This window comes from Cetorhinus maximus, chromosome 12 (assembly GCF_964194155.1).
Source record: "Cetorhinus maximus chromosome 12, sCetMax3.hap1.1, whole genome shotgun sequence".
Taxonomy (NCBI): domain Eukaryota; kingdom Metazoa; phylum Chordata; class Chondrichthyes; order Lamniformes; family Cetorhinidae; genus Cetorhinus; species Cetorhinus maximus.
The window spans coordinates 18,682,658-18,702,937 of NC_135890.1; the positions used below are offsets into that span (position 1 = coordinate 18,682,658).

General features: G+C 43.2%; 2 protein-coding genes across 2 annotated transcripts in view; both read right to left on the reverse strand.

Moving 5' to 3' along the window:
• Window positions 1–220: 220 nt before the first annotated feature.
• Window positions 221–10,749, reverse strand: gtf3c6 (general transcription factor IIIC, polypeptide 6, alpha). The gene is made up of 6 exons (XM_078553109.1): window positions 10,594–10,749; window positions 9,669–9,749; window positions 8,083–8,146; window positions 7,443–7,487; window positions 5,537–5,647; window positions 221–916 (listed from the first exon to the last, which is right to left on the reverse strand). The coding sequence occupies exons 1-6, from the start codon at window positions 10,651–10,653 to the stop codon at window positions 579–581; spliced, it is 699 nt and encodes a 232-aa protein (XP_078409235.1). The 5' UTR covers window positions 10,654–10,749; the 3' UTR covers window positions 221–578.
• Window positions 10,750–13,022: 2,273 nt separating this feature from the next.
• Window positions 13,023–20,280, reverse strand: part of prrt4b (proline rich transmembrane protein 4b) — a 35,170-nt gene continuing 27,912 nt past the window's right edge. The window contains exon 4 of the mRNA XM_078553108.1: window positions 13,023–20,038. Coding sequence (XP_078409234.1) covers window positions 18,069–20,038 — 1,970 coding nt within the window. The 3' untranslated portion in view covers window positions 13,023–18,068. The remainder of the gene's footprint in view (window positions 20,039–20,280) is intronic.

A 20,280-nucleotide genomic window follows, 5' to 3' on the forward strand; every position in this document is an offset into this window, starting at 1 on the left:
ATAGGAGGCAGGAGGGAGGAGAGCAAACAGTGCACAGCAAGCCTCGGAGTATCTTTTGAGAATGTATCAAGCTCTGGTCGATGGGAGAAATGCAGCGCACCTTCCATTAACTTATCAAAAAAGCTGCTGCTAAATCCCAGAGGTGTTAACCCCAGATTCCACTCAAACTTTAATATATAGGTATTTAGCACATTCACAAACAAAATTCACAGCCTTGACACTGAATATATACCATTTAATTCAAAATACTCTTCCATCCAACTACAAAATACCAAAAATATTTCAAATAAAGTGTTGTTAAGGTTTCTTGCGTTGTCTCCAGTTCATAACCACATTCCTGCTAGTATGTGCACACGCATGCGGACAGGAACAGACTGCCCACACATCATGGTCGCATAGCCTGCCAACAGTCACAGTCTCGGCTACCACAGTTAAGTGACGTATCGGGGAACTGCCAGTGCCTGTGGGACTGGGACAGCAGCAGCAACCAACGGCAACTTCAGGAAGGGGGGAATTTCCAATGAAAAGAAATGGTTGGGAATGTCGCCCTCAATAGGAAAAGAGAAGTAAACCACCGCTCACTCGCCATCGTGTTCCTTAAAGCTCTGTTCCCCGATTTCCATTATACTATTGTCAGCATCAGATGTCATCCCACAGCCCACACCAGGATGCTCGTCTGTGAAGCTCTCCAGATCTCGGCTTAGATCTGCGCTCTCCCGATCACTGGTCTCACCCTCTGAGCCTGAGCTGGCATTAGACAGCTCCTTGTCCTGCACTGCCAATGTATTGAGGGCCTCCTCGGAGGTCACTCCACTGCCATCATCCTTTGAACTGCTGCGGTTTGGGAGGAAGCTGCAAATCAGACCGGCTCTCCGTGTGAAATCATTTTCTTTGATCTTCAAATACTCCACCCCTCCTGGATAGAAAACACCAAATCACATTCATCACTACAGATCTGAATCCAAGCCAATCCACGCCACATTACAGAACACAGCTTGCTATTAATGGAAACTAATGAGGCAGCTCACATGATTAATTCTAATTAACCCATCCAGAGCAAAAAACCACAGCCCCTTCATTGTCAGTTGAGGCTCAGTGGGTAGTGCTCTCACCTCAGAATCAGAAGGCTGTCTTCAAGCCCCATTCCAGAAACTTCAGCATCTAATCCAAGCCGACACTCCAGGGCAGTGCTGAGGGAGCACTACACAATTGGAGGTACCATTTTGCAGATGAGGCATTAAACTGAGGGCCCCAGTGGTCTGACCTGAATACTGCATTGCACAATTTTACCATGACTTCCTCAGGTGATTTATGACTCCAGTCCCACACCAACTTTACTACATTGTTTGTGCCAAATGGTGGCCCAGTACATGAACAATCAACCTCTGCCCTCTCACCTGAATGCAACTATTTAAGAAGAGCAGGGAAGTTCTCCCCAGTGTCCTGGCCAATATTTATTCCTCAACTAACATCACCAGAATAGATATTCTGGCATGGACTTGATGGACCAAATGGCTTCCTTCTGTGCTGTAGTGACTCTATGGTCATTTCACATTACTTTTTGTGGCATCTTGCTCTGTGCAATTTAGCTACCCCGTTTCATAGATTACAAAAGTGACTATATATTACAAATATTTAATTGGTTGTGAAGCCCTTTGGGACAGCCTGAAGTCACGAAAAGTGCTAGAGAAACAAATATTTTTTTCATTCATTCATTCAAGTGCAATAAAGGAACATCTGTAATTATGGGTGACTTTAATCTGCATATAGATTGGGCAAATCAAATTAGTAACAATACCGTAGAGGAGGAATTCTTGGAGTGTATACGGGATGGTTTTCTGGAGGAACCAACTAGAGAACAGGCCATCCTAGACTGGGTATTGTGTAATGAGAAAGGAATAATTGGCAATCTAGTTGTGCGAGGCCCCTTGGGGATGAGCGACCATAATATGATAGAATTCTTCATCAAGATGGAGAGTGACGTAGTTGATTCTGAGACTAGGGTCCTGAATCTTAATAAAAGAAACTATGATGGTATGAGACGTGAGTTGGCTATGATGGATTGGGAAAAATTACTTAAAAGGGATGACAGTGGATAGGCAATGGCAAACATTCAAAGAGCGCATGGGTGAACTGCAACAATTGTTTATTCCTGTCTGGTGCAAAAGTAAAATAGTAAAGGTGGCCAAACCATGGCTTCCAAGGGAAATTAGATCCAAGGAAGAGGCATACAAATTGGCCAAAAAAAACAACAGACCTGGGGATTGGGAGCACTTTAGAATTCAGCAAAGGAGGACCAAGGGATTGATTAAGAAGGGGAAAATAGAGTATGAGAGTAAGCTTGTGGGAACATAAAAACTGACTGTAAAAGTTTCTATAGGTATGTGAAGAAAAAAAGGTTGGTGAAGACAAATGTAGGTCCCTTACAGTCTGAAACAGGGGAATTTATAATGGGGAAGAAAGAAATGGCTGACCAACTAAATACATACTTTGGTTCTGTCTTCACAAAGGAGGACACAAAAAACATACCAGAAATGTTGGGGAACACAGGGTTTAGTGAGAGGAAGGAACTGAAAGACATCAGTATTAGTAGGGAAATGGTGTTAAGAGAAATTGGTGGGATTGAAGGCCGATAAATCCCCAGGGCCTGATAATCTACATCCCAGAGTACTTAAGGTAGTGGCCCTAGAAATAGTGGATGCATTGGTGGTCATCTTCTGAGGTTCTGTAGACTCTGGAACAGTCCCCGCAGATTGGTGAGTACCTAAAGTAACCCCACTATTTAAAAAGGGAGTTAGAGAGAACCCAGGGAATTATAGACCAGTCAGCCTGACGTCAATAGTGGGGAAAATTCTAGAATACATTATAAAAGATTTAATAGCTGAGCACATAGAAAACAGTGGCAGAATTGGACAGAGTCAGCATGGATTTACGAAAGGGAAATCATGCTTGACAAATCTATTGGAATTTTTCGAGAATGTAACTAGTAGAGTTGATGAGGGGGAGCCAGTGGATGTGGTTTATTTGGACTTTCAGAAGGCTTTCGACAAAGTCCCACATAAGAGACTAGCATGTAAAATTAAAGCACATGGGATTGGGGGTAGTGTATTGAGATGGATAGAAAACTGGTTGGAAGACAGGAAACAAAGTGTAGGAATAAACGGGTCTTTTTCCGAATGGCAGGCAGTGACTAGTGGGGTATTGCAGGGATCGGTGCTGGGACCCCAGCTATTCACAATATATATTAATGATTTAGATGAGGGAGCTAAATGTAATATCTCCAAATTTACAGATGACACAAAGCTGGGTGGGAGGGTGAGCTGTGAGGAGGATGCAGAGATACTTCAGGTTGATTTGGACAAGCTGAGTGAGTGGGCAAATGCATGGCTGATGCAATATAATGTGGATAAATGTGAGGTTATCCACTTTGGTAGCAAAAACAGGAAGATAGGTTATTTTCTGAATTATAAATTGAGAGAGGGGAACGTACATCGAGACCTGGGTGTCCTCATACACCAGTCGCTGAAGGTAAGCATGCAGGTGCAGCAGGCGGTAAAGAAGGCAAATGGTATGTTGGCCTTCATAGCCAGAGGATTCGAGTACAAGAACAGCGATGTCTTGCTGCAATTGTACAGGGCCTTGGTGAGACCACACCTGGAATATTGTGTGCAGTTTTGGTCTCCTTATCTGAGGAAGGATGTACTTGCTATAGAGGGAGTGCAGCGAAGGTTTACCAGACTGATTCCTGGGACGACGGGACTGACATATGACGGGAGCTGGAGTTGGTTAGGTTTATATTTGCTGGTTTTCAGAAGAATGAGGGGGGATCTCATAGAAACCTATAAAATTCTAACAGGATTAGACAGGGTAGATGCAGGAAGGATGTTCCCGATGGTGGGGGAGTCCAGAACCAGGGGTCACAGTCTGAGGATACGGGGTAGACCATTTAGGACTGAGATGAGGAGAAATTTCTTCACCCAGAGAGTGGTGAACCTGTGGAATTCGCTACCACAGAAAGTAATTGAGGCCAAAACATTGTATGTTTTCAAGGAGTTAGATATAGCTCTTGGGGCAAAAGGGATCAAAGGGAATGGGGAGAAAGCGGGAGCAGGCTATTGAGTTGGATGATCAGCCATGATCATAATGAATGGTGGAGAAAACTCGAAGGGCCGAATGTCCTACTCCTGCTCCTATTTTCTATGTTTCTAAGTCCAATGGTTTCTAAACGAATTCCAAACTTTTAGCCTGCACTCCCCTTCCTGAAGTCCATTCCATGTATGGATCATATGCTGTGTGGACAATCTCTTGACATCTATCCTAAATCACCTGGTTAACCTTGATAACCTTTGTCCTCCTGTCAGTTCAATATACCTTCAGGATAGGTTACTATTTAATACAACCCAGAGCCCAGGACTAATAGTCCAAAGAAAGGTATGTTCAATTTGAGAAATTTAATTTGCTTTAACAAAATCTGGAATTAAAAAGTTCATATCAATAAAAGTGACCACAAAGTTGTTGAATTGTCATAAAAACCCAACTGGTTCACAAATGACTTTAGGGAAGGAAGCCTGCTGTCCTTACCCAGCCTGAATTAAAAGTGACTCAAGTCCCAACCCAACGTGGTTTACTCTTAACTACCGTCTAATATGGCTTAGCTTAGCTGTATCAAATTGCTCCTCAGGGCAGCTAGGGATGGGTAATTAATGGCGGCTTAGGAAAAGATGCCCACATCCAGAGGATCAGCAATAAGAAATAAATATCTGGAATCCCCTCTCAATTGCTTCCTTTTAAGGCTGCGCACCACTGGGGTCTAGGTTAAATATAGTCTCCAAGCTGTCCCAGTCAAATGAACAAAATTCAGATGGTCAGGAGCAGCTTCAGAACTCCTGCTTGCAGGACTGGAATGTCTCCCTTTACCTTGCTTATCAGAACCACACGGTGGTCTGACCCGAGCTCTGTACTGCACAATTTTACCATGATTTCCTTAGACTGTTAATAACTCCAGTCCTACACCAACTTTACTGTACTGTTCATGCCAAACAGTGGCCCAACCATGAATAAGAACAATTAGCCTCTACCACATCTGCAGTACACCCAGCATTTCCATGTTTACAATAACTGTTGACACAGGAAATGTCAGGGATGTAGAAGACAAAAAAAAAAATTGAAATATGCAGGAATACTTGGGAGGCTGGGGAAAACAACCTGTAGTAGTTGTATATTTTTAGAGAAGGATTGTCACTGTACCTTCAGAACTGGGACAGAATTTGACTCAGCTCCCCTGGACTAAGGGCCATGGGAGTCATGGAAGGGGAAACGAGTTAGAATTGTTGTTCCTGCTCCAACAGCCACTGCTGGAAACACAAATTGAGCTGTTGAAGGAGGATAGGACTGAGCTTATTTCCAAACAATAATATTAACGCTTATTATAAATGGGAGATGAGCTATGAATGAGGCTTCATAGGTTGCTGCATTCAGGCAACTGTGAGCAGTTACTTTCAGGGGAGAGAAAGAAAAAGAACAGAATCACTCAAACCTGTGCTCTCTTCTCCTTCCTTCTTCTCACTCAGGAAAGTTCGCTTCATCAACAACTTCTTTGCCGTATGGCATTTGTACTTGAGCGATGGCTTATCTTCCAACTCAGGATCTGCAACAAAACCCAGGCTTTGAGACATTTCACACTTGGCTACATTCCCTGCTGTCAGTCAGACCCCACGGTGAATAGGCCAGGAGGAATGCAGCAGTTAACACAATATAATCAGTTGCAGTACAACCTGATAGCAGCAACACCACTTGTATTGTTGGGAACAAAAATCCTACTGTTTGTTAATTGTCTTCTGACATTGTCTGGACATTGAGAGTCACCTCGCTACTATTACTCCCAGAATCTTTTGGGTCTTTCTGTGCTTATTCAGTTTGATTTATTGTATAATTATGTCCCATATTTCCTTAATAGCAATCAGGATGACAAAGTTCAGCTCATTGAAGCTCATCCATGTAATACATTTATGGTATTTTGAGTAGAACATTATATTGCCATACTGACCCTGCGTAGCAAATTATTCCAAACATTATCCATGCAATTGTGAGCAGTTACCTTCAAGGGAGGAGCAGAGAGAAAGAAAGCAACAAAGAAAAAGAAGAAAAGAATCAATCAAATCTGTGCTCTTTTCTTCCTTCCTTCTCACTCAGGGTCAGCCTTGGCTCAATTGGTAGCACTCTTGCCTCTGAATCTGAAGATCACCCTATAGACCTACAGTGCAGTACCGTGTTGTATTGTCAAAGGTGCTGTCTTTCAGACAAGACATTTACGCAAAGTCCCTTCTGCCCTCTCAGGCAGACATAAAATATCCCATGGCACTATCTGAAGAAAAGCAGGAGAGCTCACCCAGGGAGTCCTGATGAACATTTATCCCTCAACCCACAGCTAAATTAATCTAATTTTTTTTTTGCAATTAGCTTTCGTATTTCCTACGTGAAAACAGAAAAATCTCAAGTCTCAGTAATGTTTGGAATAATTTCCCAGGCAGAATAAGCAGGGCAGAAGCATTGGGTCTACTGAAACTACCATAAATATACTTCAGGGCTGAGATTCAATGGGGTAAATTGCTTTCATAACCCAATTGCTATTATGGATCCAGAGTCTTCTATAAAGTTTCCCTATGCTGCCCCATCAAATACTCAAAGCCTTTCTCAAGGGCATTTAGAGATGGATAATAAATGCTGGCCTTGCCAGCAAAACCTATCCCATAAATGAATAAATCATGAAAAAGGTTACAGTATGGGTCAGACACAGAATTAAGCTTCCTCTACTCTATCTTATCAAACACTCTCAGGGCAGGTACAGCACAGGTTAGATAGAGGGAATGCTGTTTGTCACATTCCTCACCAAATAGAGTCCAAGCAGAGGGAAAGAGGCAGGAAAGAAACTTTAACAAATGAGGGGGTGTGGCTTCGTCAGTGCAGTGTATCACACTCCAACTTGTTTGGAACAGTAGGGTAGGAAGATTGTTGTGCATTTTAAGAACTAAAGGCTTACATTTCAGCAGTCAGCAGAGACCTGATTGGCTGAATGGCCAGCTCCTGTGCTGCAAGTTTTCAGTTTTGCATGAAATAAAGCAGTCAATCTGCATACAGCAAATTCCTGGAAATAACCAGATGATCTGTTCTGGTGATGTTGATTGAGGGATAAGTACTGGCCAACACACCTGCTCTTCTTTGAAATAGTGTCATGAGATCATTTATGACCACCTGAGAGAGGAGGAGGTGGGGTCTTTGGTTTACAACTCATCTGAAAGATGGTACCTCTGACAGTGTAGCCCTCCCTCAGTACTGCACTGCAGTGTCAGCCTAGATTTCTGTGCTCAAATCTCTGGAAAGGGACTTGAGCACATGTCATTTTCGATATGTTCATTGTTGTTTTCAAAACAGACCACACTTACCTGGCTCAGTCATCTCTTCAAATATCACGCACGTTCCGAGCACATCTAGTAATGGAACAAACACTCCAAGTTAGTGGAAGTTCAATTTGTTTGACACGCGCATGCCCTCATCCACGTTCAGTTTCACTCAATTCTTTTCTGGTGTATAATTTCCCCGGCAGCACTATCACAAATGGGAACTTCTCTCAATTGCTCATGGCTCTGATACAAAGTGTAAATGAAGCTCAAAAACAGAATCAATAATGGCTACAAGGGGCTTAAAAACTTAAGAATACAGAACAAGGCTGGAACACAACTGGCAGACACAAGATTTTTACTCTGAGTAATCAAAGTTGTGTAATAAATTAAATGAATGCACTTCCTTTCGCTCCCTACAATTCCCGTTCCTTGTAACTGGGAGTCCTCATAGCTGATCTTCTCCTCACCTGAGCCTCTCCAGCATGGGTTGGACGGCAGTAAGAAGAGCCCTTGTTCGTCTTGAGCCTATGACACGTGGAAACATTAACACCCCACCTGTTGCCCAGCAACGCCAATGATCACATCCAGGATCTTCCTGGTATTGAAAGCCTAGTACTATTCATCCACATCCATCCCCTGCAATAACCACTGAACAAAACACTTGATGAAGTGAAACACTGGCCTTCATACTCTCCAGCAAATACGCATCTGTCCACCTGCATAATTGGCTGCTCAGTGTCTATTCCCTGGGGAAAGAAAGGAAACCTCAAATGTTTCAGGTGAATTAGAAATGGTTCACGTAAACCCACAATAAACAGACTGCATTAAACTTGAGCCTGCTCCCTAATCATAGGAACATTGGAGCTGCTAGACAATAAAAGACCAATGTCCATTTAGTTTTCCTTCTATCATGCTGGTTGTCACATGATACAACATTAATGGAGTTGTTGGCTAATCACAGCAATCAATCTCTCACAATCAATCTACCCAGACTTGACATGAGGAAAACCTCAGATGAGTGGAAAGCTTTGGGGGCCTTACAGCCAAAGCCACCTGTTCCTCCCAAGAAAGCTACAGTGACCACATCATATTTCAAATGACTCATTTCTTCCAAAAACATTATTTTCTCACTTGCAATCGAATGAATCAATACCAACTACTTCCACCAATATCCAGGTCATGTTCTGGCTCCATGATTATTGGAATTTGGGAGTGGTTCTGCAGAACAATCTTGATCCCATACAGAATCATATGAAGCAGCTCCCACAAATGGGGGAAAAAGTTAAATGCCTATGTGCTTGCTCCAAACGAGGAAGGAGGTCACACATAATTCCCCTGCTGGCTCAGTGTCAGTGGCCTGAATTGATATCAGCTAAGAACAGAATTTTCCTCCCAGTCAAAAGAATGAGAGTATGCTTCACACATTCACAGAAGAGTAGGAACTGAGGGCGGGGACAGTGTGGATAGCGGGGGGTGGGTGAAAGGATAAATGTTAATCTGCCACACACAGCCACCCAGCCCTGCAACAATGGATCAGTAAAACAGCAGGGATAATTTGTACAGCAACGGACAAGTGCTTATCAGGTGAGCAGACAACTCATACTGAAGCCAAGATAAAGAAAAAATTTGTATTTATAAAGCACTAATCATAACCTTAGGACATCCCAAAGTGCTTTACATCCAATTAAGTACTTTTGAAGTGCTGTCATTGCAGTAATATCAGAAGCACAGCAGCCAATTTATGTACAGCAAGCTCCCACAAGCGACAAGATAAATGACCAGGTCAAGGGTTTCTTTTAGATGTTGGGAGAGGAATAATATTGGTCAGGACACCAGGGGAAGTCCCTGACTTTTCTTCAAATAGTCTCGTGAGGCTTTATTATATTTACCTGAGAGGGTTAATGTCTCAACTGAAAAACAGCACCTCTGACAGTACAGCACTCCCGCAGTACTGCACTGCAGTGTCAGCCTAAAATTTGTGCTCAAGTCTCTGAATTGGAACTTGAACCCACAACCTTGTAGCTCAGAGGTGAGAGTTCTACCCACTGAACCACAGATTTTGCTCAAGAGTTTACCCCACTGGGAAACTCCTCCTAAACAGCTGTGAACAAATGTTATCAGCCAGGGAGATGAGCCCACTTTCCCTCAGTACACTGTGAAATGCAGAACAAGATACCTATTGCAGAGAACAGTTAGCACAGAAACCGGGGCCCTTCGGTTATATACATGGCACTCGGCTACTAGTCACAGTGCCTTGAGTCCACTTACCACAATCTTGCACTCATTCCTACACTTCAACAGGAAGTCTGGGTCAATGATCCCTGACAGCTCCACCACAACCAGCTGCTCCTGTGGAGTTTACAAACAGGAGACAATCAGCTCAGCATTCCAGCAAAGAGAGCCATCTTCTTCCAACTGCACATAATACAAGTGGGTCCAGGAAGGGAGCAGTTAAGCTCTGTCAATACCAGGTTTATTTAGCAAATCCAGAAACTGATTGGCAGTGGGTCTTACCCGATTGCCTGGGATAGAAGGGAGGATGAGTTGGAAAGGGAGCAAAGAAAAAACAAACCAAGCATCCTCAGGATGCGTTTTCAGACAGATTTTTAAATGTAATTACTGTTGTAATATAGGAAACACAGCAACCAATTTACGGCTGGGATAGACAAAGATTTTTGGTCTCTTGGGGAATTAAAGGAAATGGGGAGCTGGAGCAAAATGGAGTTGAAGCTCAAGATCAGCCGTGATCGTACTGAATGGCGGAGCAGGCTCAGTGGGCCGTGTGGTCCACTCTCCTGCTTCTATTGCAATATGCTCACAGAAAGGCCCCGCACAATGAGATAAACGACCAGATCGTCTGCTTTCGGTGGTACTCGTTGAGAGAGGGACACGAGCAGGACTCCCGGCTCATCAGTGCCAGGGCATTTTTGACAGCCACCGGAACCATGGAAACAGGCAGGATGAGGTTTCCGTTTATGCCAGTTTGGCTGTGCTGTGCAGTGTTGCGGATCAGGTCCTGGGCTTGAACCTTCTGACCCAGGGGTTAAGACTGAGTTCAGCCAAAGAAATAGTGTCGGCCGACTCAGTGAAGGTACTTGTTCCCTTTAATCTCAGTCTCGCGCGCGTCCTGCCGGCCAGGTTCAGAGCCGCCAAACAAAACAACATCTCCCAGCGGAATCGGGCCGGGCCTCACCTCCTCCTCCCAATCCCCATCGACCGGGACCGGGACCTTCCCCATAGCCCCAGACGCCATCTTTCAGCCGCTCCTCCAGCGCCGTCAATCGATCGCCGAACCAGGTCCTCCAATCAACTTTTGATTGACTCCTCCAGTGCTCTCAATCGATTGTCGAATTACTCCTCCAGGCTTATCTATCAAACCCCGATCCTCCTCCTCAGAATTAAAGCCCCCCCACCAAATCCATTCCTTTAATTAGATCAATCAAACCCGAGACAAACATCACCCGGCATTAGGAAAAAATGCATAAATAGCGCTTATTAACTGACCTAAGGATCTGTTTGATATGAATTATTTTCCACATGTAAAGGCCTCAAGACACCCAAACCCAAACTTCCTTAACCTTCAACTCGTAAGTCTTTTCAAAGCCAGACAATGGAAGCACATCGGTAAGGAAAGGGCAGAAACATATCTTTAAGCTGCTTTATTTTACAGTAAGTAAACATACAGGAAAAAGCAGTTCTCTTATCAGACTCATTTATTCAACCATTACAAGATGTCTCCATATAATAGTACAAAAATATTGAATAGGTGTGGGCTACACTTCCCACATCAGTGCTGTTGCCTTGCTTCTTAAAACGCCTCAATTCTCCTTCTGAGCTTGGGGAAAGCTTCCATTCATAAGTATCTAAGAGGAATTAGAGGAGGTTTTTAAACTAGCGAGAAAATATTTTGCCCAGTTACATTGATTAGAGTTAGATTAATAGGTAGGATCCCCTCTGCACGACAGAGTGTCATTGTGCTCTGGAACAAATTATCACAATGCACGAAGGGTGAATACACTGCAATCCTTCAACTGGGAACTGGATAGGTTCTTGAGAATACCTCAATATTAATGATAAAAATTGCTTGCAGGGTAGCTGGAAACAGAGGGTCACATGGGTATCACAATCTCATGGAGCTCACTTATATATTTACTCTTCAATAAGTTTTTATATTTTGGTTTAAAGCCCGATTTGAGAGTATATATTCTTCCACCTACCAAACTCAATTATCATATATGGTGTTATATTTCGGTACAGTGACTGGATTTTCCTGTTTGATTTCTGGGTGTCATTGTGACATTAGGCAGGTAAAGGCACACCCTTGTCCATAGGAAGTGCAAGGTCCACTTACAGGAATGACCAGTGATGTTGAACGCAAGGCAAATGTCGAGCATAAACCTTAAAACATTGAACTCTGCTGTATTCAAACTCACCACAAGGTGTGCAATTACACAAAAAATCTTTTAAATTCTTTCTTGCTGAGGCCTTGTATTCTGACATTTGAACTCCAGCCAATTCTGGAGTATTCAATATGGGACAGCTGTCCAGCAGATAACTAGTGACCCACTAGCAATGACAATAGACCTATGGTATACCCATGAAGCTACAAATTAGCATTATCTTTATTTGGATACTGTGAAGCATAGGTCAGAACATTTCCAGCATGCAAGGAAGGAATTGGTATGAATCTACCACAAAGTTCCTTTCCATTTTGTACTGCTTGAAAAATCCTCACTCACAAAGTCATGAAGGATTGACGTAGGAAATATATATGAACGAGGTCCCCCACACTTTTTGTGTGGCCCCTCTAGTGTGTTTCTGAACATACAGATCGGAACAGGATCAACATCTCATTCACTCTGAGTTAGATAAGTATCAGGGCGTAAGAGTTTTAATAGTACAGTTGCTACTCGATTAAAGGGATAAATCAGCCAGGATTCTTGCTTCTATTAACTCTTAGAGAATCTGCATATGTGGAATTTGGTTTAGGGCTTTGTTTGGCTCTGTTGCCCCTTTCCCAAATTCCAAGAGCCTGACAACAATTACTGAGTCAACAGGTCCAGGAGACAAGAACAGAGAGGAGGAACATACAGCACAGATAAACATAACAGCGCCTGTCTAACAAGACACAGTGCTCTCCCTGGGTCTCAGTAACCCTCCATCAGAGTCAAATTGCCTTGCTATCCTTTGTACATTATCTCAAACATCAGACATACCTAGAAGAGATCACAAGGAATTATATGCCTTCAGGGTGTCCCAAAGTGCTTCATAGTAAATGAGATAATTTTGAGGTGCAGCCACTGCTGCAATATAGGAAGCATGGCAGCCAATTGCGCACAGTAAGCTCCCACAAATAGCTATGAAGTAATAACCAAATATCTGGTTTATTTAGTGATATTGATTGAGGGATAGATGTCGACCAGGACACAGGAAACAGTCCTGCCTTTCTTCATAGTAATGCCATGGGAGAGTTGATGTCCAGCTGGTGAGGGAAAAAGGGGCCTCAGCTCAGCATCTGCAGTGGTTCAAGAAGGCAGCTCACCACCACATACTCAAGGGTAACTAGGGATGGGCAATAAATGCTGGCCCAGCCAGCGAAGCCCACATCCTGTGAATGAATAAAAAAAAATCTCATTCAAAAGACAGCACCTCCAACAGTGCAGCACTCCCTCAGTACTGCACAAAAGTATCAGCCTAGATTATGTGCTCAAGTCTCTAAAGTAGGGCTTGAATCCACCTTATGACTCAGAGGTAAGAGTGTTATCATTGCATGGCTGTCTCCTTGTGGAGAAATTTAATTGGTGTGTGTTATCCCCACCTTGCAAGATGGGAAACAGTAATGAGGGTGAGTTGTTATGCAAGTGTAACACTGCAGCAGGTCAGTGAATGAACTTGGTGAGATTAATTACCAATTTAATGTATCACATTGAAATATGCTTCAGAGTTGTAATTTTATTAGAAGATCTGATAGGTGGGGGTGGGGAGAAAGGAGAAGAGGACTGGAATTTGCATTTTATAAAGCACCTTACATCACCTTAGAATGTCGCAAAACACTTTGCAGCTAATGGCATATTTTTGAACCCGCCATTATAATAGGGAAGAGGAAGAGGAAGAAGAAGGAAAGGGAGGCAAGATCAAGAGATCAGTGCTGGATGACCATCTAGTTTCTGGTACACACCCACACAGAGGGAAAGAGAGAGAGAATTAAAAACAAAATTATATTGCCTTACAGTTTGCAAAGCTCACCAAACTCAATGGCCACTCAGAGCAGGAGTTACCAAGTAACTGGTAACGTGTAATTTATGATAGGGATTGATGTGGTAGTTTGCAATCATATCTGGTGCTGTTTTAATAATACTATGGGTACAACACAGCTACAATAGCCACGCATCTGTCTGGGATTGTTGCCACTGATTCGAGAATTATTTTGAATCATAATAAATTACACAACTAATGCAGAAAATTCATATTGATAAATACATTTATTTTTAATCTGTCTAGTTAGCATTTCTTGTATTAAAAGGCTAATCACTTCTTCACAGAACATTGTAGGGCAATCAGGCAAACATTCAGGTATGTTCCCTGGCCCCTTGGTATTGGAGAGCCACAGTTCGGTATGTAACGAGGCAAGAAAATAGATCTTGAAGGACATGTTACAGGGATTAAACTATGAGAATACTCTGGTATTGAGGCGCAGATAGCAAGTAGGGTCAGTGTAAGGTATTTAACTTTATTTCCCATTTTCATTGGAGTGCAAGTGTTAAAATCTATGGTGTTGCAGTTGCAACCTTGATGATCATCCACCCTCAGCTTATTGCACAGCAGCTGAACTGGATTCAAAGCCAGAACTCAGATGTATTATTGCAGTCTGTGGGCTGCAAAGATCACAATTAGTCAGTAACAGCTCACAAGCTGCATGAGCAATCAGCATTGTGAGCTCATGCCCCTGTGATGGGTGCAGCCCTCTTCTTGCTCACTGATTCCTCTGACTGACCAGAAGAACAAAGCTCAGCAATGGTCTGGTGTCTGGGTCCCCCTGCACAAACACGGCAAAGCTGCTGGAAGAGCAGGTGGCTGACAGCTCCATTCATCTTTTCAAATGCCAGCCTTCCCAGGTTGATACACCATGGTGATTTGTGTATGCTGACGGGAGGGGAGGGATTTAGCTGTTACTGCTTATTGCTGGGGTGAGTGATGGATAGTTTAGGGTGGGGAAGGTGAATGACAAAGGAAGTTCACACAAAAACTAATGGAATTGAGGACTGTGATTCCCAAAACAGTAATAAAAATCCTCTATAAAAAAGGAAATTAACTTGGGTCAATCATCTTGAAGCAGTGGCCATGGCCAAAACCTTTATTTAGGGCTGGTTTATCTAATTTACATTGCACTCTGAACTGTCAGCACCTGTTAGGGTCTGGTGCAGCTTTTATGAAGATAATTGTCAACTTTTCAAACAAGATATTGTTCAGTGGGACTGACTTATTTCTGGGCCCAGTAAGGCATTGAGTAATGTGTCTGATCAAGTGAGATGTTTGACCCCGTACCCAAATGAATGACGTATTATCCGTTAAGTATTATACCCTGTACACAAACCAACCAATCAGGTATTAGATGTTGGATGGTGGCAAGAAACCTGAGGGTTAATACTGCAACCTCATATTCCCAGTGGGGAACTGCACTCATAGGGATCTGGGATCGGAAAATGGGGGTTGCTTTGGGAGTAGGAGATCATGGAATTACTCCTCAGAATTTTACTCATGAATGACATTGAAATCATTAGCCTCTCAGTTTAGTGAAGGTAAAGAAATGTTTAAAACTATTTAAATGGAGTTAGGGAGACCTGCTGTCAATAACAGTACATCACAGGACATCATTACTCTGGGTGTAAAGTGCTGGGACTTCCACACTCAAGAGTCCAGTATCCGTGACATCTGAGCATTGGACCTCCACTCATAATCAGTTGGCAGTTCTGGGAACAAATTATCTCTACTCATTTTCCCATTTTCCCAACTAATTCTTGGCCAGGTTTCCATAGTTTGTAAAAAAAAAGGCGAATCCCAGGACATAAAGAAGCACTAACTGGTCAGCTGGCCTGTTAGTAACACAGAGCATAGGGAGCACCACAGTCCAAACTATTCCCGAAGGAACAAACTGGTTGTGGTGCAGAATCCACTACCTGACTGTGTGATTCAATCTCACATAGCCATAGAGTAGGTTATGGCACAGAAGGAGGCCATTCAGTCCATCATGTCCACACCGATTCTCTACAGAGCAATCCAATCAGTCCCATTCCCGCACTATTTCCCTGTAGCACTGCAAGTTTATTTCCTTCAAATGCCCATCCAGTTTCCTTTTGAAATCACTGTTCATCTCGGCTTTCACCATTCTCATATGCAGCGAGGTCCAGGTCACTACCACTCACACTTCACATTCTCTCCTATATCTCTTGCCCAAAACCTTAAATCTGTGTCCCCTAGTTCTTGTGCCATCAGCTGATGGGAACAGCTTTTCTTTGTCTACCTTATCTAAACATGTCATAACCTTGTACACCTCTACAAGGCTTCCTCTCAACTTCCTTTGCTCCAAGGAGAACAACCCCATCTTCTCCTTCCCTAACCTTGTAGATAAAACGCCCCATCCCTAGAACCATTCTGGTGAATCTCCTCTGCATCTTCCCAAGGACCTTCACAGCCTTCCTAAAATATGGTGGCCAGAATTAGCCTAACCAGAGCTTTATAAAGGTTCAACATAACTTCCCTGCTTTTGTACTCAAAACATCAATTTATGAAGCCCAAGATCCTATATGCTTTGCCAACTACTCAGTACCCTTGCAGGACTGAATGCAATCTCAAATACCTCAGAGTCAGGCAAGGGTTCAATAACTCATGGGATCAGTTAGACTTGATACCTAATTGGATTAGATACAGGAGGAACAAACAACTGCACTCGATCAGACATGGGTGTTATTCTACAAATCTGTGTTACAGATGAGGGGCTTCGCCTACTAGCAGCATTGATCAGAAATATGACCACATACTACCCTCAACTTTTCTGGTCAGAAACCATATGCAACTTGCATTAAACTTCCCCATAATAACCACACTCCTGCACTATCCCCATATCCCTTGATTTTCTTAGTAACCACAAATCTATCGACCTCTAACTCTAACACTCAATGATTGAACATCCACAGCTCTCTGAGGTGGAGAATTCCAGAGATTCACAGCCCTTTGAATGAAGAAATCTTTCCTCATCTCAGTCCTAAATGGCTGAGCATTTATTCTAAGGCTGTGATCCATAATTCTAGACTCTCCAGCCAGAGGCCACAGCCATACCCATACACAGCACTAGGAAAAGTATTATCCAATGCTGTGTATTACCTTACTTGCCTGGCTTATTAATCTTTCTGTTTCAAAACTTAGCCAAAGCTTGGAATCCCCAGGGTTCATTTTGGGGATCACTGGTTAAAAGTTCTCCTGCACTATCTCCTTCTCCCCTCAATCAGGAATTTGCTACAGAAAAATAAAGGGCTCAGACTTCTGGCATTGTGAACATATACTGACAATGTTTATTACTTTTAACAAGCGCTGGGTCAAATGGACACATGTTCTGATCAACTCCCCTTCTGTCTGGAAAGCTCATGGGTACAATTCCAGAGGTGGTCCTCTCGTACCTTTATGTTTGAGCCCATGCAATGAGTGTCAGCAAGATATTTAACAGAAGGAAGGGATACTTCATAGTGGAGCCTTGTCCTGCTCTCACCTGAGATCCACACAAACACAAGCTCAGTTTATGGCTCAGTGTGTGGTTGATTTTCTTCGTTCCCTCCCTAAATTGAGGTCAATTTGTTCACCCCAACTGACATCAGCTAACTGAGCAGAAAAAAGAAATGGAGCCAAAGACATTCCTGTGTATCCCAAAAGGACAACAGACCAATGTTTATGAGAACTAAACCATCAGGGGTTGAATTTAAACTTAGATTAAACTTCAGCCAATGTTCTCCCAATAACCTGCCATAACCTTCAAGGAAGGTCCACAGGAACTGTTGCTGTTATTTTTCTGGCCTTTCCCTGGATCTTTCACTAAGTTATAGAAGACGCTCACGCAAACTACCATGGAAACAGCTGATATTTGATGTCTTATCTCAGGTCAACTCTTACTTCCTAGCATCAAAAACTAACTCAGGCAGAAGAAAAACTGATGACAGTTTTACCTCAATAATGAAGTATCCTTTTGGCTCGTCCAGAAGCCCACAGATTCTTAGCATACAGTAAACACATGATCCAGCCTTATCACTAACACTGCACCATATATACACATTTACGTTTGTAGAAGTTCTAAAGGGAAAACATTAGTCTTGTGTGGTAGAGCATGAACGGTTTTAGTAAATTGGCAGCATGTTTTACACTTGGCCAAATTTTCCTTTCCATTTTAATCAATGGAGTATAAAAGGAGATTCCAGTTCACTGGCTCATGATTTATGTCACTGCCCGAGACCAATTTCAACCCCTATGTGTCTTGAGCCCAGCAATCTTTGGCCTTTTGAACACAAGCATTGCACTTCTTTTCACTTTTGGCAGTACACTGCCCGCAATAAGCATTTCAAAATATTAAATAAGATGCAGTGTAAAAATGTTCTGGTCGGACAACAGTCGCAGCTGTGAGTTTCACAATTCTATCGTGTCACTGCTAATACTCAGCTGGTCGATTTGCCTGCAGATCTTCATGAACTCAGCCTGCGTTGTGGAATCTGGGGGATCATTATTGTCCATGGTCTCTGGAGAAGACAGAGCCCGATATTGCCTCGATAACTGGGGAATACCATGAAGGCTTGTTTGAGAGGAGTTCCTGAAAGATTTATGCTCGGAGCCAATGGTTGAGAAGCCCCACCGCTCAGGGCTGGAGCAAAGCACCAATGAGGATCCATCTTGTGATGCTCTGCAGACAGAGCTTGCAGAACTGTCCTCCCATCTTTCTGAAGACAAAGCTTGCATCATGTTGAGCTTCTTGAAGGTGCTGGTGATACCCCTGCCAACCTCTGTTCTCTCCATCCCAGCACAAGATGATGTCCGATACAATCCTCTGTCAGCTGCGTTTTCCTTGAAGACTTCACTGCTGCTTGGCATAGACCTGTTCCCACAGAGCGACATATTGCTGGAACTGTGTAGTCTTGACCAATGAAAGAGACTTTCAGGAATGAGGGCCTCGCTGAAAAGAGCCTCGTCTATACTACGTCTTAAGTTAATAGGTGAAGGGGGTCTTAGATCAACAGTGGAATCACTGTCCATTTGAACACTGATGAAGGAGGAGGTCCTGGAGGATCCTCCATGTTTTAAATGGAAGTCCAGGTTTTTTACTTCACTGGTCTCACTGTTGTGATAGATCAGGTTGATCTCCTCACCGCTGCTCAATTGGTTGTCAGACATGGTGTAGAGGGGGAGGCATTCTGATTCATTTCGGACAATCGCATCACAGCTCAGTGGCTTCTCCTGGTGGGAAGCTGACCATTGATAGGCATTTGAAAGTATAGGGGCTTTCATGGATGCATGAGTTGGAGAAAGGCAGAACATTTTTGTCCAACGGTTATGGTTTGAAGTTTTAGGAATGCAAAACAATGGATAGATACCAATAAGAGACATAGTGAGGCACATCCCCACCTCACACAAACTGGTACCAAAATGGAAAATCCACCAAGGCCAAGGCTGGGAAACATGGTCTCCGGCCAAGCCTAGCCGGTACAGAATAGCATATAACTGCAAGGCAGCGCAGGTCAAGCCGAAAACTGCAGTCCAAATGGCCAACTTGGCCACTCTCCCCCAATGCTCTATGTCTCTGAAGGGCCCAGTGTTCAAAGTCTCCAGGGTAGGTGTTGAAGTCTTCATATTGTAGACCTGCATGCCAACCATGCGTGCATGACAGTAAAATGTGAAATATAGGATAGACAAAATAGTCACCAAAACCACAAAGATACCGTGTGACACAAAGAGGAGGAAGGGAGCTTGATTTAGCAGAGTGATGACCAGAATTGTGCTCACAGTGAGTGTGAAGTGGAGAAAGACAATTGTAGTTAGGAAGCATGAACGCTGGAATCTTGATGCCATTGCTTGCGTCCCAGACTTCAGTGACAGAACCAGGATTATGACTCCAAAAGCAGAAGTAAGGCAAGGGAAGACCAAATCATAGAGAAGTAAGGCAACAATCGTAGGTAATTTATGCTGGAAACAGTAGGCATCATAAAGGAAGATAAAAGTTCTTATTGAGCTTGTCAGAAAAAGCAATCCATTGAGGACCATGAAATAACCAAGGCCTGGTGGAGATCTGAAGGGAAGACAGAGGATACCGAGTGCAGATATGACTGTTACAAGGCCAAAGAGTGACCCCAGTCCATAAACGTGGAGGTCCCAAGCCAGTCCCCACTCAGCCAATGCCGTGTTCCAATCTGCGTGGAGGATCACGAACAAGGGAGGGACAAGTAGGAGGTGCGGATTGAAAGATGTGTCTTGTGTTCCTTCAGTGTCAGGGTAAATGGAGCTCCAGTCCTTATCTGAACTGCAGTTTCCATCCTGGTTACCATTGGACACGGTGGATTCCAGGGTGGGGTCTACTCCAGAAGAATTTTCATCCCCAAGGATAGAATCTAGGCAAAAGAGTTAAAAGTTATAATGCAGGAATACAACAGTTGAAGCACATGCAACTCAATATTCTACCCATTAACAATATGCTTAAAATAATACAATCATGGAATTTACTTCCATTGTGCAGAATTCTAGGGATTAAATCATTCCAGTTATTCCCATTGTATGAAATTCCCCTGTCTAGGAGTGGGACAGAGTGACTGTCCCATTCACTATGCAGAATTCTAATAAATCAAGATTTGAA